This window comes from Corvus hawaiiensis, chromosome 20 (genome assembly GCF_020740725.1).
Source record: "Corvus hawaiiensis isolate bCorHaw1 chromosome 20, bCorHaw1.pri.cur, whole genome shotgun sequence".
Lineage (NCBI taxonomy): Eukaryota > Metazoa > Chordata > Aves > Passeriformes > Corvidae > Corvus > Corvus hawaiiensis.
Window position 1 is genome coordinate 5,272,712 of NC_063232.1, and position 17,231 is coordinate 5,289,942.

General features: G+C 44.0%; 1 protein-coding gene across 2 annotated transcripts; it reads right to left on the reverse strand.

The window, feature by feature from the left end:
• Positions 1-1,076: 1,076 nt before the first annotated feature.
• TMEM248 (transmembrane protein 248) lies at positions 1,077-17,173 on the reverse strand. Of its 2 annotated transcripts, none has more exons than XM_048324367.1 (7): positions 16,980-17,173; positions 8,559-8,733; positions 7,729-8,014; positions 6,119-6,269; positions 5,278-5,461; positions 4,726-4,869; positions 1,077-3,851 (listed from the first exon to the last, which is right to left on the reverse strand). In XM_048324367.1, the coding sequence occupies exons 2-7, from the start codon at positions 8,715-8,717 to the stop codon at positions 3,831-3,833; spliced, it is 945 nt and encodes a 314-aa protein (XP_048180324.1). In that variant the 5' UTR covers positions 8,718-8,733; positions 16,980-17,173; the 3' UTR covers positions 1,077-3,830. The 2 variants fall into 2 exon arrangements, with proteins under 2 accessions (XP_048180324.1, XP_048180325.1); XM_048324368.1 differs by lacking the exon at positions 16,980-17,173 and adding an exon at positions 10,366-10,672.
• Between the last annotated feature and the right edge of the window lie 58 nt (positions 17,174-17,231).

A 17,231-nucleotide genomic window follows, 5' to 3' on the forward strand; every position in this document is an offset into this window, starting at 1 on the left:
GTGCTGATTTTCAGTGCTGCTTTGCTGTAAAACCCAAATATTTGGCACAAAGCAGCTGATGAAAGGAATTCCCTTCCTTGCTGGCAGATGGCAGCTCCCATCCCAATCTGCAGCAGGCTGCTGAGGTTGGCTGGAATCTGATTTCCAACACGGCACGTGTGGGTTTTTGCCGGATGAGCAACCTTTATTTCATTTTTCCTTGCCCTTATTTGCAGTTTGTTAACAAACCCCCCTTAAAACACCAACTTTCAGCTGCTTTTACAGCCAGACCCAGGAGGAAGCTTTGGAAAAACCTCACTCAAGGCTGTGGCATGAAATTACAGCAACTTTCCCTGTGGAAAAGGCTTGGGAAGGGGTCCAGGCAGGATTGTTCACCTTTTATTAATAACCAACCAAATTCAATCACAGATAGATTTGCTCAGGGTTTTCTCCCCAGTTTATTCAAGTGTAACTCCCTGAAACCAGGATTTTCTCCAAGGAATTTCATGTGAAACTCTTTGAACAAAGCCTTGTCAAACAACTGCTGCTGGTTATGGAAGGGAGATGGTTTAATAAAAGGATATGTTCTGCTGCCTTTCTCTCCCTCTCTGCTGGCTGAGGGACAGAATTCAGGCCATAAACGATTTCTTTGCAACCTGGAGTAGCAGCAGCCTCACTCCCCATTCCAGGCAGGCATTTCAGAGCCATACCAAAGGGATGGGTAAAAAAAAATTTGGATTAAACTCACTTTTGTCTCCTAATTCTCAGTAAAAACAATAAAATGATGTCACAGATTTGCTTTTAAGGGATGCTCTCATTCCCACCAGGTTTGAACAGGCACCATTTGCATGCTTTGAAGTGTTCTGTTAACAAGGAAAGGCAACAGGAGAGGTGGGTTTGGATCACAATTTTTCCGTTTCTCATTCCCTACACCCCAAACCAAAGGAAGAAAAAATCTACGTAAAGTGCTCACTACGCCCTGGGCACACAAAAAGGTTGAAATTTCATTTTACTGCAGATTTTTCCCTGATTTCCTCATAAGTTTGGATGTTTTAAGAAGCTCTGCAGCCAGGGGGCTGTGAAAATAAAGACAAGGATAAACTTCATAGTTTTTATTCTGCAAAGCAATATGCACATCTTACAAACACAAAAATTAATCTAGGAGAGAAATGTCATTTCCAAATCAGCTATTAACCATCATGCAACAAGACAAGTGAAATGTAAGAACAAAACAAAACCAAAAAACCATCTTGAACCCTACAATCACCTGCAGAGGGTTGAAACCAAGGCTCAGATTTTCTATGTAATGCCAAAGGAAATGCAAAAAAAAAAAAAAAAGAAAATGGCAGCTTTCTAAGAACAAGAAAACACGTACAAATAGAATCAAAACTGATTCAAGTCATAGTTAAAAAGAAAAAAGAAAACAAAAAAAGGAAAGATCAATATGATCTGAACTTTAATATTAAAGTTTTAACTCTTCTGTTTGGCTGCATTTAACTTTGTACATTGCCTGGGAACAATCCAATATTCCTCAGTATTCCAGCATGTTGGCCTGCTGGGACACCCTGCACCTCCCTGCTGCAATCCAGGGGGGGCAAAGATGGACTGAGGCCAAAAAATCCAACTCTCCAACGTTTTCCCTTTTGCATTTGTGGGTCACAATCTTTAATATTCCTGGGGGGGGGGTGTGCAGAAAGTGGGGGAGAAGTTTTCAAGCAGACTCCTTTCATTCCCAAAAGTTTTCCCCAACAGCCCAAGTTCCAGTTGGGATATTTGGAGCTGGAATTTGTTGAAGGAGAAAGGATTTGCTCTGCTTTGCTGAAGGAGTCAGGTGTTGTTGGGTGGTTTTTGGGTATTTCCAGGATTTGCATCACCTCTCTCCCAATCCATCTCCTGTTTCTGCCTGTGGTCCCCAGATCAAGCCACCTTCGGAGGCAACTCTTGGAGTGAGGATTAACACAGAAGGCTGGGCTTGTGTGATTTAGGACCAGCTCAGGCTGGGGTTTAGGACCAGCTCAGAAGAAGCTCTCGGCCTGTTTCACTTCCCTGCCTCACCCCAGGGGAAGCAGCATCAGCCCACAGCAGCATCAGGAGAAAACTGGAAGCTTCTTTTTATCCCTAAACTTCAAACCAGGCCACCTCTAAAGCTTTGCCTTAACATTCCCTGGAGGAAAACATGTCAGTTAATCCCACTTAAGGAACTGAAATTCTAGGAGGAAACGTGTTCTGAAGGAAACTGTGACTGTTCAAACACTCTTAAGACTTGTGAACTTACTGAAGTCCCAACACACACAGACCAGGAGCGGTGTCTGGAGGGAATAAACTGGGAATTGTATGCCAGCATCACTGAGACTATGAGATTCTCACTTGGCTTTCTTCTTCTGTGGAGTTTGGAGCAAAAAGGAGGAAGAAAAAAAAAAAAAAGCCTGTGTGAATAAATGAATGGATGGATGCAGAGCTGTCACACCACCTGGTGAGAAATCTGGGAGAAAAGATGAAAAGTCAATTAAGGCAACCAGTGAGATTTTAAAAGCAGTGGTGGAAATGTCTGCAGGAAGAGCCTGACCCCTGAAATTAAGGAGGCTGCTCAACAAGGAGCCAGGAAGAAAAACCAGCAAAAGGCAGAATGGGGAAGGGAGAAATGCACAGAATAAAATCTCTGACTGAAGAATGGACACAGAGAACAGAAAGGGTTTCACTGGGTCGTTTTCTTTGACCTTCCTCACAACAGCCCCACTCTTGTGGCCATTTTCCCCTGAGTGCACAGCATTAAATGGCAACTTAGTGGGACAGAGCTCAGCAGTGCCATTGTCAGCTGCCCTCAGAGCTGCATGCACAGTCCCGGAGTGAAGCTCTGCAACAAACTCTGGGATTTCTTTTCCTTTCACTATTTGCACTTGCCCAAGGCTGTGCAGAGCCCCAGCAGGCTGTTAACACAATACAGCTTTTTATTAATTTTCACTTTCTAGAAAGAAAAAAGAAGAAAAAAAAGTTTACAGAAAGCTGCTCTGCAGCAGAGACACACAGTCCTGGCTGGAGGGCTGGGGGTGGGAGGCCAAGTGGAAAAGTCTTCCAGATAAGTCTCTGTGCTGACTGGTTCTCTGGCATTCAGCAAGCCAAATGAAAAACCAAAAAAACCAACCAAAACAAAACAAAAAAAATCAAACAGTTCTTTTCAGTAAGTAAGAGTTTAAAATGGGACTTCACTTCTTAATTTTTTTACTACGAATAAAAGCACAAGTTTGTCCTAAATACAGCACTATTAAAATGTGAATATGTATTTTTTTTTTTCTTCCAAAAGAAAAAAAAAATAATCTAAAATGTTGATATCTTTTCTTGCAAGCAAGGAGCAAATGGAATAAAGTATGAGGCCACACAAACACACATTGAATTTATGTCGTAGATTGGTGGCTTTGGAAATGCAGGATTATATCAAAGGTGCATACTTGGTTCAAACACACTGTACAGACTGGGCAAAAAACCAAACATCTCTTGGTTGCTTTGAGACACTTGCAAAGGCATCTTCACCTGCCCAGGTGCAGCGAGACAAAAATCTCTGGCTCTGCCTCTGTGGAGCCTTTTCACTGGAGTTATCTACACCAACATTGGGGGTGTCCCCAGGGAAGGGCCGGAGCGTTCCGGCCGCGCCGCGGGACGAGCGCATCTCCTCAGACCTGCTCTGGATATTCTGCTTTTATAAATATGTACAAATCAATTACAGGCACTTTGAAATGTCTTTGGTTGGAATAAACCAACATTGCAAGGTAATGGATTCACAGAGTGTTAAGACCCAGGCTGGGTTCAGCAGGCAATGGTTTTGGTTGTTCTTGGGAGAAGGAGAGGGGGGATTTTTATGCTTCTGACAAAGCAACCTGGAAAAAAAAAAAAAAAACAGAGAGAAAATATTTAATTAAAAGCAAATTCTTAATCCTGTAACAGTGATATGATTTATCTCTGTGCAGCTGGCAGAGCTGCCCTTGACTTTTCAAAGCAGCTTGGAAAGTCTGACTTGGAAAGGAAATCAAAGCGAGTCTGAAGGTCTTTTGTACTTGGCAAAAATCAATAGAATAAAAGTCCCAAACCACTCAAAACCAAAAAAAAAACCCAAACAAAAAACACCTACAAAAACCATCCCAAACCAACTTACACCACAAAATATCATCAAGATCAAAAGGTGTCAACACTGGCTTCCTACTTCTCAATTTAATATATTCATATTTAATCCTTCAGGCAAACTGCAGGTCCCCAAGGCAGTATTGAACAATGACTCTTTGAACAGCTTTGTTATTAACTTAATTCTGATTAACAACCAATAACTCTTTCAACAGCTTTGTTTTTAACTTAATTCTGATGAACAACCCTTAGAATTATGTATCATGTTTTACTCAAAGTTTTCAGTCTGTTGTAATAAAAGAGAAATAAAACTATTTGGTGCCACCTATTCACTGCTTCACACAAAACAGTTCAAGTAGCGCCAGAATTATGGCAGAAGAGTCCCAGCCCAGCACTTCCTGAGCTGCAATAATTCACTTCTGGAGGAGAGAAATCTCATTTGGAGGATCTCCAAAGCACTTGTGTGGATTTTGTAGCCCCCACCTGCACTGTCCATAATGAAGCACCCATGTCTCTTTGAAAGGCAATTCAATCCCCATCTCCAGAGACAAGAAAAACCAGTCTGTCCTGTGTCCAAAAGGAGCTTTGCTCTGTTTTCTTATCAGAGTCAATATTTTGTTACCACACACTCACCTTTTCAGAGCAGAACTCTGTGTTGCTTTGCCTCAGCTTGCTTGGTCTGCCTTTAATGACTGCATAGCAGAACATTGTAATCACCATCACGAAGAGGAAGTAACTGGTGTGCATGAGATGCAGGTTTATTAGGGAGCGATCATCCTGCACACAGAAAAGCAAATTAAAACCATTTATTGACTTGGCACGTGATATCAAAGCAGTAATTACCAGTTCAACCCAAAAATTACTTCAGGAATCAACTTCCTCCCCTTTACACAGCAATGGAAGTGATTCCTAATTGTGGCACAAAATGTTTCTGGTCTTAAAAATCTGTTATAGATATTTTTCCAAATACTGGCAGAGGCTTTTGAGAAATGATTTCAAAGTATAAATGGTGGTTATTAAGAGCTGTGAGGCACATGGATGAAGATCATCAAACCCACTGGGGTGGAGCATTCTCAGCCCTTGCACCACACAATAAACCAGCAGCAAAAATGACAATTTCAGGAACCATATTGAATGAAAGCAGAGCATTTACTGAAAATACCAGAGGAACAGCCCAGCACTTACATCTGGAACGATAACAGTTAGTTTGGGATTTAAAGCATGGTAGACTTTCCCAACTGCTCCTTTGTAACACCAGAAGGGGTTGTAATCTTGGGCGTATTTCGTGTTCGAGTCCCTCGCCGTGGTGAAGATCTTGTAACACAGAGTAGCATTGCTGTAGGTTTCAGGAACACAATGTGGTGGCTGACTGCAACAAAACAGAAATCATCAGTACCCTGAATTGCATTTGCCACGTTCAACCAGGACAACTCTTCATCTCAAAACATGGGTTTAGTTTGGGTCTTCCAAAGCAACAACAAAACCCCAAAGTTTAACCAAAAGGGTCTATTAAAAGCCACATGATTGCTACACTAAAATTAGAATTTAACTGCATGTTGTTGCACTGAGCCAACATCCCACAGCTTAACTGGAAAAACACTGGTTTTCCTAAGGCTTCACAGGTTGGATGGAACAGTGTCAGGGAATCCAGAGAAGACAAAGGGAAGATATTCTGGTGAAGGCAAAGCAGCATTTGCCTTGTGCTGATCTCTCAGCAGGGAAGGGGGTAAGAACCTTAGCATCAAATCTCATCTCTGAAACTCAGTTATGGGGTAAATTCCTTAAATTTCCATGGATTCTCTTGCTCCCAGTGAATTTTAAATCACAGTTGAAAGGCAGGAGTTTAAAACACCCTCAGAAAGATCTCAAAGACAGCAGAGGTTTCCAGACAAATGTTTTACCATGGGGGAAGGAGCGCAAGGACACAATTTCCACGATCGACAGGAATTTTCACAGGGAACTAACAACTCAGAGGAATTAATGAGCCAGGAAGCAGCCCATGGAGCAGAGTTCCCAATGCACTTACACTGTGACTGGGAATACATTGCTGGCTGCTGTCACAGTCATGCAGGTGGTGAACACAACCTGCTCGCAGTGGCCGTGCAGGACACAGTCATCGGAGTTCCAGGCAGCTGGCAGGGTGAAGGTGATGTTTATTTCCTCGTGGGATTCTCTGCCTTTGAGAAAGAGAAAAGGAAAGCTGGGTTTTGCTTCACAAAAGTATCTGAGCAACGATCACTGGGATAAGGAGAACACACAAATGACTAAGGCAGGAAGTATCACCCTTTGAATCATCCAGGATCTTTATAGGCAACAGAGCAAGCAAAAAGAAAGATAAAACCCAAAACAAACTACAAAATCCCCCAGCTGCTGCTCTTTCTAATCTCTCCCAGCCCAGAACTGGTGTCATCAGGCTGCTTTCAGAAATTAAAAACTGTTTAAAAGTGAATTCAAGTGTGTTCAGAGATATTTATTAGAAAAGTCTTTCTCCTCCTAAGAACTTTGTTCCGCATTTGTTTTTTCTGATGCTCCCTTTTCAAACTGGAGATATTTGTGTAGAGAAAAAGGTGTGAGCAGATACTGAACTGCACACTAAGTCATGTATGATAACTCCATGTGGAGAATTTCAGGCTGAAAATAAATCCAGGCTGCTGCAAATGGAACTTGTATTTGGTAGCTCTTAAAGCAGTAACAAAATAACAACAGAAAATACAGCAATGCACATTTGCAGCTCTCCAAAGGTTCAAGACATCCAACATTATTATAAAACGCAATTCTGGCTGAAAGCTAAAATAAAAGTGAGGTTCTAGTATCAATTTCTATTAATTCTCTATGAACTCCTGTCAAAACTTCCTGGCAGGCAGCCAGAGAGCAGATTGGTCTCTGCACACCACGGAAACCATAATCATCTTATCTGGTGCTCTTTGTGATATTAAAGCTGATTCACTTATGCATTTTAGATAAACTAGAATTTTTTAGACAACATAATGCTCTCTACTGCATCTACGTCACATTTGAAATGTCAGTTGAGGACCTGATGGATCAAGGCAAAACTGAAGAGAGTCACTGTTTGGAATTTTGCTGGCTTAAAAATGACCTTCCATTGTCATTAGGTTAATCATTTCAAACTGCCAAGCCTGATCTTGGCACACCTGCAGGTTCTTTTCCATTCTGAATGCAGGGAAAAGTTCCTCTAACAAACAAGTGAAGGGCTCCATACAGGAATAAACTCACAATAAATCTGGGAACACATCTGTGTTCTGTGCATAAGATTCATCTCACCCATAAGAAGCTGGTGAATTTTTATTTGATCATATAGTTATTTAAATCACAGAATTATTTAGAATCATAGAATGGTTTGGGTTGGAGGGGACTTTAAAAACTGTCTTGTTTCACCCTCTGCTATGGGCAGGAACACCTTCCACTATCCCAAGTTTCTCCAAGCCCTGTCCAACCTGGCCTTGGACACTGCCAGGGATGGGGCAGCCACAGCTTCACAATAAAGAATTTCTTCCTAATATTTAATCTAAACCTACTTAGTTTCAGTTTGAAGCCAATCCCCCTGTGAAAGGTTAGAAAAAAAACCTCTAAAAGCCAACTGTAACCTAAATTTTAAAAAGGTCCATCCTTGCCTACCTGAAAGTCCAATCTGGTGCCCAAAAATTGTGGAGCTTAGGTGTGTGACATTGCGAGAGTATCCCCCAAAAGGTCTCAGAGGGTCCAGGGTCAGCGTGATGGTGACAGAGATGTTGATGGGACCGGAGTCCTCGAGGGCCTGTGGGGACTGTGTGGAAGACCTGGCCTGCCCGCTGGTCACGGTGCTTTCTGGAGTTGTGGTGTCGTTGAGGAGGTGCTTTAGGGTTTCATTCTCAGATATACAGAAGTCCAAATCATTAAACCTCAGGAGGAAAGTATTCCAGTCCTTAAAACAAAGGGGGAAATTTCAAGCAGATGAGGGAGCTCACGCCTCTCTCGGTCCCATCCCGCCCGGTTCCAGGCCATTTAACAAAAATCACACGGCTCACAAAGCAACACAAACACCACCAGGGCTGGCTCAACAACAGGAAAGTTGTTTGGAGAAGTCAGATGGGTTCAATCCCAGCTCCCTCCCCTGAACTAATAAGGAAACTTGGTCTGTTCTCACCACGCTCCGGGGTGAGCCGTTTCTGACGAGGTTTCCCTCGTTACAGGACAGTGCTGAGGTAAGAAGTTCCCCAAACCAGCTAAGTGACCCTAAATAACAAACAGAAAGGTTCCTAGCCGCAGCAGGGAAGAACCATGACAGATGATTTGGCCTCATCCTTGATATAAAACAAAACTAACAAACATTCACTCCAACAGCCCTTCTGAAAGTAAAATGAAGACAATCCCCCACACAACTCTGTGCTCTCTATGAGGGGAAAAAAACCCCCATCATTAACTTCAGGCATGTTTTCCAAATTAATATCCCTGCTTTTTGCACATACCTCTGTCATTTCTGGTGATTTGATCTCCTTGATTTTGAAGAAGTAGCCCAGTGTCAGGAAGGCGATGGCCATGGCGCTCACGCTGATCATAAAGACCACGAGCGGAGGGCGGCTGCTGATATAAACCTTCAGGTTCTCCAACAGGTTTATGTAGAACATTATTCTGATTGTTCACCTGAGGGCAAAAGATGTTCCAACAGAGTCACTGGAGTGTGTGTTACAGGAGGGGGTTGGTGGATCACGTAAGACAAAAGTTTGACAGCAAGAAATAGGATCTTACACAAAATGAGATTCAATTACGTGGCTGTGCTGTTCACTGAGCATGGAGTGTGTGCCTGAAATGCAGCAGCAATCAAAACAGGCTCCACATCACCTTCTCAGGGCCTCAAACTGCCAGCTGGGAATGGATTTGAAGAAATGAGGGCTTCCAGCACAGCCCAGCATCGCTGATAAGTAATAAACCCAGTTCTTGCCTTTCCCCAGGCAGGGTATCACTGCTACATTTTAATGCCAGTAGTGTCTGAATGCACCAAGTTACAAATCAAACTTTGCACATCCTTTGGAAACTGAAGCTGGAGCCTTAAGGATCCCTCTTCACCCCATCTCAAATGCCTCTATGTTCAAAACAGGATCTGAGAAGCAGCCCTACATCACTTTAGGCTTTTGCATCAAGAATCCTGTGGGCAGAAAACCCTAAAAACTGCATTAGGGTGGAGGCTGGAAGATTCCTGGTCTTTATTTAATTCTTGCAGGATCTAGAACTTTTTGTTTTGTCTGTAAGCAAAGCCAGGACCTTACATGCTGAGGAAATGTCCTCAGTCATTAATTTTTGCCCCAAATATAGTATTTTGTCTGATTCCCTTCCTGAATGTTCATCTGCAGAGTAAAAAGACCCAAATTATTGTATCAGCTTCCCCACCTCCACTCACAGGGAAAAGCAAACAGTCCAGTGTTAAAGGGCAGCCTTGTGTCATCTCCTTCAGAAGCTCTGCAAGGAGGAACTCCCAGCCAACCTCTTATTTTTGTCTTACCTAAAATCCTGGCTGAAGAGGCTTTTAACCCCAACTAAACCACTAAGGCAGGAGCTGTTCCTAGCAATGTGCTGCTGATCTCCAAAATTCCCAGGGAAAGGCAGAAAGAATTCTGCACTGCAAGGGTTAAAGCTGGAGCATCCATACGGATCTGGTAACATTTAATTAAGGCTCCCTGAAGGTCTGGATGATCCCCCATCATTGTCATTTACAATCCAGGTGCAGCAGGGCTGAAAAGTGGCAGCTCTGAGGATAAGAGAGGGACAGGGCAAGGCAAGAGAGGGATCTTTGATGTGAGCTATTGATTTCAGAGAAAACAAGAGAAGGGTAAAGGAGGAGCACTCAGACAAAGCCTTTTTCAGAGCCCACAGGGTACAATGATCCCAACTTCCTTGTGTATACTCAGGATTTTACTGGCAGAAACGCTTCAGTTCCTGTTAACAGAAGAAATATTGACAGAACCTGCAAAGAGGGGAAAATCCAACTCAGGGAGAAGAGACAGAGGTGCAGTGCCAACAACACAACCCTGGGCTGTGCCTGCTGACTCCCCACTCACTCTCCTGGCTGAAACCTGCTGAGATAGAGCTCTCCAGAGCTCAAGATCACATCCTGGGTTTATTATTTTGCACCATCAACCCCTTTCCATACACCCTGCAAAGCCCAGGAAGTTTTCCTCAGTGAGAAGTGGGTGCTGCAAACATCTCTGCAAACCCAGAGCGAAAAGCAGGGAAAGAAGAGGGAAGAAAGGCAAAGATGATGAGAAATGTGCACCTTACCAGAAGTTTGTCCCAGAGCAGCTGTGGCACAGCCAGCCAGGCCAGTGCAGGTGTCAGGAGACAGGAGGGACAGGGGAAGGGAGAGCTGGGGCTGGCAGGGATCATGCTGGGAATGATCCGCCCTTCTGCTCGTTCTGCCTATCTTGTCCCTGGCAGCAAATTCCTTAAATGAGCCCGAGCTAAAAATCCCAAACGTTCCATCCACAAGCAAAATCCCAAACACTCCTTCTAGAAACATGGGAGATGTGTGGAGATGGAAGGAGATCAAAACCTAAACTAAAGCAGAGTTGTAGGCAGTGTCCCCTCCTGAGTTTCCTTGTGGAAAGAACACAGATGCAGGGTTTATTGCAGCTTTTAATCAGGGCTGAGTGTCACCCACAGCACATCCAGGGCTGGGATTCCTTTTTTAAAGGGGTTTCCAACACCTCCATTAGAATGTTTGTTGACCACAGGGTCTAAAACCAGCTTTAAAAAAACCGGGATGTGCTGAAAAGCCTTCCCAGAGAAATATTTGGGCTAATATTTTTATGTAAGAGATCACCAGCTTTTAAGTGCCAGTTGTTTAATATGCTGCCATAACTCAGTGGCTTTGAAAGCAATTAGAAAATGCTATAAGCTGCAATTTCTGAGGAATAATGTGCCTTCGGAGCATTTGTGAGGGAAAAGGGAACAACTGTGGATTTCAACACTGGAGCTGACATGAAAATAGCAGTGCAAGGAAGGATGAATGTTTCCATGCTGCTGCCTGAAGAATTACTAATTTTTTTACCAAAGTGCTTAAATAACTTTAATTATCACAGAACTTGTGATTCAGATCAGTGCATTACATCAAAATGTCCACGGATTTTCAGGGTTCCTTAAACTCCTGTTAGAATCACAATGCATCACAATTCTTCTGCCAGCTCTTGTAACTAACTTCCTCCTCTGTGTAACTGAATAACTTAAAGAATATCACTTAAACTTTTATTTCTTGTTCACAGAGTTAAAACAAACAAACCAACCAATGCTTTTACCTCCTGGCAGGTCAGGCAAGCAAGATCAGATTTCACTTTTTAGCCAAATAAATAATTTAGTGAGCGGCTCTAATGACTGCTGCTGCCTCTCTCCACTCCAGCAAAGCCTTTTAATACTTGGTGCAATAAAAATCTCCCCAGTCAGCCTAAATAAGGAGCTCAAGTGCAAGGGGAAGAATGAAAACTGCCAGGCTGGAACATTGGCCACCAGCTCCAAGGTAATTGCTGGGTAGTGAGGGATGTTCAGCAGGAGCAAATGCCAGAGTTACAGCTGATGGAATTCACCAGGAAACCCTGGAGATGTTGTGCTCTTAAATCAACATCTACAAACCCAGGCAGGTAAAAAGATTAAAGTGGTAAAGGGTGGAAATACAACAGTTTAATCTGTCAGAGTCCCAGGGAAACACAGAATTGGGCAGTCAACTAAAAAGCAAGAAAATATTGTACAATTGGGGGGATTTTCCTCCAAAACAGCTCCAGACAGCAACTTCAAAGGAGTAACATTGTGAATTCTTCTTTATTTGTATAGGAAAGAGTGTGGAGAAGGAAGCTGCTGAAACAGACTGATGAGTTTTTAAATTACAAACAAGGAAAATCTTGAAGCCTATTGCAAAGACCAAAAAGTCAATGTAATGAGTCACAGCTGAAGTATTAAATTCCCATTTTGAGCCTTAATATCAAAGGAGCTGAATTCCTAACAATAAAAAACCCATATGCTGCACTAAAGCAGGTATTAAAAGCAAAATTGCAGTTGCCAAAGTGAAAAAAAAAACCCCAAACATGAATTTTAAAGGGATCAAAGTCATTTGACATTTTTGTCAATAATGTCAACTACCATCCCTGCCATTAGAAAGCTTAAAATGATGGCATTTCCTCACAAATATTTCCCCTTCTTGTTGTGCAGGTAAGGTAATCACTCTAGAGGAGGGGTTTGAATATAAAAACACCACTGAAATATCCAAAAGTGGAAAATTGGGTGGAGGAGAAGGACAGGAGGCAGCACTGCTCCTTTAGGATCTCACAAGTTTTCCAAGCCTCAACATCTTATTTCACAGAACAGTGTTTAAATTGAGCTGTGCAGCTCAAAAAAAATAAATGGATGATGTTTTCAAAGATGCCCCACTACCAAGCGTGCAAGGGGGTTAGGAAATGGGTCAGCTCAGGGTTAACCACTTAGAATGAAAATAATGTTGTGTGCCAGAGGAATATTTATAAACATAAATCAAGAAAACCATGGGAAACCATCCATAAATAAATGCAAACAAGGCAGTGGTGTTCATCCCAAAGTGCCTCTCATTTAACAACAATAAACAGCAGCAGGTACCAAAATTCTCTTTCATTTGGTTTTCTTCTCTTCAAACCAAATTTGATGTCTAAGAGTGAAAATACTGAAATACTGAAGCTAAATAAAAATCAGAGTTGGGTGAGCTGGGGCTGGTGCTGCTTAACATTTTTGAGGGTGACAAGGACATGGGGTCAAGCTTGGCAATGACACCAAGCTGTGTGGGAAGGGATCCCATCCAGAGGGATCTGGACAGGCTGCAGAGGTGGCCCTGGGACAGCCTGATGAGGTTCAACGAGACAAGTGCAAGGATCTGCACTTGGAAGTGCAGGAAGACTTTACCACCCTGATATCTGGGGAAAATAGAGGTGTTAGTATCTGCAGCAGCTTCAGATCATCTTTTTAGGAAGTGTGGATCCCTGTGGGATGGAATTCCACAGCCTAAAACCTTCCCCAGCAGCAGCAGGGCAGGCAGGAAGGAGGAATTCATCCTAGAGGAATCCTCCAGAGCACAGCTCTACCTCTGTCCAGCTGAGCCTCTTCCCCTCCGCCCAGCCTTCGGCGTGAAAAAAATAAACCAGAGTCAACAACCTCCTAGGAAATGCCAGCAGATTTCTCCCCAGCACAGAGGGAGAGAAGCAATCAGGGCATGTGGAGGAGGAAACTTTATGAAAACATCACCTTGGATCCTTGAATCCAACCAAAGAGAGCCCAAAGATCAGCAGCCAGATGTGCACAAACACATTTGCTACAGTGCGAGATAACGGGGAATTGGCTCAAGCCAGACAGTGGCTTATCAGTTTGCTGAGCTATTTCATCCACAAATATTTTACTGATAAGAACCACCCCCCCCCTTTTCCTGGAGCCTGGAAGCTGAAAATGGCAGGAAAATGGCTTTGCATATGCAGAGAGGACACTGCACAGGGCAGGAGGAGAACAGCACCTGGAAATGTGGAAAAGAACATTCCTTCCTCCTGGCATCCTGATAAAGGATCAGGATGCAGAATATTAACAAAAACTGGGGACTTGCATGGATAGAAAGCAGGTTCATAGTTGCATGAAATGTTTATTTTCACCTCTCAAAACACTGTTCAAAGCTTAATTAATCATTTCAGCATCCCCAAGAGTGGCCTGAACAGCAAACATTTCAGGCCTGCCCATGGAACAAAGCCAAGGAAAGGAAGCAATTTGGTCAGTGATAGAGAATTTTAAAGATCAAATTGATACTGAATTTTAAACACCCAAATTCCTGACTTCAACTCCCTATAAAGACAGAAAACTTTAAATACAAAGTCGATGATGTAAAAAATAAAAAGGAAAACAAACATTACTCAATCTGTGTATGACAGCCCTTCCCAACAGACTTGTGTTGTTCAAAAAGTCTGCTGGATTTACCACAAGCACCTGAACTTTGTGCCAGCTGATACTCTTGGGACAGCAAAGTTGATTTTCATTTCCCACTGGAAGAAAAATTCGTGCAGAAACAGACAAATCCAAACCAGTTCCAAGTATTTTTTTATATGCTACAAGTTCTTAAAAATGATGAATGAGAAAAGGGAAGGAAAGTTTAAAGTCAGGCAGCAGAAATAGAGTGAGGATGCCTTTTTTTCCCTGGTTCAATGAACCCTGAATTCTGACTTTTGTTAGAAGTGAAAAACATAATTTAAAACATAGCCAGCTGTAAAATCAAAATGAACCCAAGCTCTGGTTGAAAATCAGACATTTTGGTGCCAAACTTGAGGCAGGCAGCCCTGTTTGCCAAGAGCCTGTGCCATGGGAATGAATCCATTTCCATATAAAAGAGCTCATGGGCATTTTTAAACCTTCCAGCTTTTCCAAGTCCAAGTCATGACTTACAATGTGAGTTACCATAATTCAAATCACCCAGACTGCAATAAAACACACAAGAATAGATGAAGGACTTTTGAAGTTGTATTAAAAATGCTATTCTGCTTACTGCTGCTTAGCATGAGAACCTGTGAGAGGAAAGGAAAAGTAAAATAATTCAATTTTACAGGATTTTTAAAGATCCATGAGAAATCAAATTCTGTGTACACTGAACTGACAGCAGCCAAAAATCCGGGAAGGCTTTAATCAAGGTGTGAAAATTCTCAGTAAACGTTCAATAATCAGAAACTGGTTGAGTGACCAGTTCAAGGTTAATTGTTGACTTCATTAAAGCCCACTCATTAAGGAATGTGGGACCTAATTCAGCAGTGAAAGTGCAGAGAAAAGCCAGGAAAAGGCTCTTCAGTCTCTATGATGAGAACTGTGAGGAGACAGGGATGCAGACAGAAACACAGCTTGAATCACAAGCAGAGAAATGACTGACAAGCTGAGGAAATGGCAGCTTTGGGGAATGGCAAAATCAGAGTTTGGGTGTGGAAAGAAGGGAGAGAAGCAGCAAAACAGCCAGCGGCCACTAACGAAAATATAAACAGCAGCAAAAGCAACTGAAATAAGGGACCTGGGCAACAGCTGAGCTATCAAGGCTATGGCTGGAATATTATCATGACTGTGTGCTTCACCCCCACTGCTCAAAGGAAACAGGACCTGAACTTGCTCAGCCCAAACTCCTGTGAGTTCACTCTCCATTTTACAGATTAACAAAACCCAAAATGCCAAGACATTCACATGTTTTCCTCCAAATCAGAACCTGGGAGTTCTGAGTCCTGAGAACCAGTTTTAATCACAGGTCAGCACAGTCTTTAAAAGAAAATAAACTCCCACCCAGCCATGCTTTGGGCAAGGGGAGGTTTAGGAAAAGTAACACAATTCTGACACCAGTGAGTTCCATTAATAGTTTAGGGCTCAATTAATGAAACAGCTTCATTTCTACCAAACCTGTGATGTTATTTAATAAAAAAAGAAGACGACCACAGCAACCAGAGCTGCAGGATCAGCTCAGGGGGTGCCCCAGGAGGGGCCCACCCCGGGGTGCTGGATGTGCCAGGCTCTGTCCCTCCTGTCCCCCGGCTCCCAAAGGACACCGAGCTCTGTTTGTCCCCTGCCCTCAGCTGCTCCTGGGCACTTCTCCGAGCACAGTGACTATTCTGTCTTATCAGGTGGCCTTTCAGGTTCTTGTCTTTCAAGCGGAAATGAAGAATCACATTCCACCAGCGCCGGAGCCACTCCTCAAATCACGGCAGGTAACAAAGCTACCCAGGGCTTAATCCTCTTTGATGAGACTCGGGCTGGGATCAGGCAGCATTTTTCAGCTACAATTCAATGTTATCTGTGCTCAGGCTGCCACCAAAGTTATCTCTGGGCCGTGCACACCTGCTGAGCAGGAATTGGACTGCAGCCATCAGCTGATTCCCAGCGACCTGGGGAAAGGCAGGTGCGGGGAAGCGGCAGCAACTCACCCGGTGAAACTCGAACCGTTGTGTCCTGCCCAGAGGCACCAGGACTGGGGAGTATTTCCTGTAACTCAGCCTTCAGAAAAACGCAACAATCATTTACCACAACAGCCAGGCCCAGGTATTTTTCCTCCACCACGTTCTTCCAGCAGCCAAACTTTGGGGAAGTTCAGCGAGGATGTGGAGAGCAAACCTTAATGAATCCTTATCTAAGATCCGGGTTTGTCTACCAGGGCAAATTTACCCAGACAATTCCACCTCCACAGCTAATCCTGCAAATAAATTTTCCCAAACACAAATCCTTAAAGAGCAAATAAAGGGAAAAGGGGGGGAAAAAAAATCCCAGCTGTGCTGTAATATATTCTTTCCCAGGGTGATTCTGATCCATGGTTTGGATGTAACAGCAGGGATGGAGCAGCCATGTTCTAGGCATGATGCTCCGGGAATTTTATTATTAAAACCATCATGAGATCATTAGTCAAGTTAAACCCCCCAAAAAAGTGAAAGAGGATGAAATACGGATATACAGAAAACTGGGGAAAAAATCCCCAACCAACCACATTAAAAAAGCCCAACGCAGGAATCACCGCTCAGAAGCTATTTTGAAACAGAACTATTTTTAGTGCTACAGAAATTATTATTTTTCACTGGTTTTTTTTTTCTGGTACAACGCCACGCGTACAAACTTCAAGCTGACGACCTTTCCCAAAATTTTTTTTTTTTTTAAATGTAAGTACTAAAGACAAACCAAGGCTACAACCCCCCGGCCGAGTAAAACCACCCCGAGCCCAACCGGGACCCGAGGCTCGGGGGGCAGCGCAGCGATGCCCCGGCCACGGCCCGAGGCTCCCCGGGGGCTCTCCCGGTGCTTCCCCCGCTCCCCCCAACCCCGGAGCGGCCCCAAGGCGACCCCATCCCCCGCCGGGCCGGGCCGCAGAGCCGCCCCCGTCCCCTTCTTACCGGCGTCCGCGGCGGGGCTCAGGCCCCCGGGCCGGGCGGGGCTCAGAGGCGGCGGCGCTGCCGTGCGGGCGGGCTCTGCACCATCGTCCTGCCCTGCCGGGGCTGCGGGCGCGGGCGGACGGGCGGAGGAGAAGCCGCTCCGCGGGCAGCCCCCGGGCCGGACACACGGACAGGCCCCGGCACCGGGCCCCGCCTCCGCCGCCGCTTCCGGGCCGCAGCCCTGACCCCTCACCCGCCGCGCGCGCCGACGGT

Excerpts from the sequence above, each read along its gene's own strand:
- TMEM248 (XM_048324367.1), bottom strand. The coding sequence starts at position 8,717 with ATGTTCTACATAAACCTGTTGGAGAACCTGAAGGTTTATATCAGCAGC. Across the intron at positions 6,270-7,728 it reads GCACCAGATTGGACTTTCAG|GCAGAGAATCCCACGAGGAA; the intron begins GTAGGCAAGGAT and ends TCTTTCTCAAAG. Across the intron at positions 3,852-4,725 it reads CAGAGTTCTGCTCTGAAAAG|GTTGCTTTGTCAGAAGCATA; the intron begins GTGAGTGTGTGG and ends TTTTTTTTCCAG.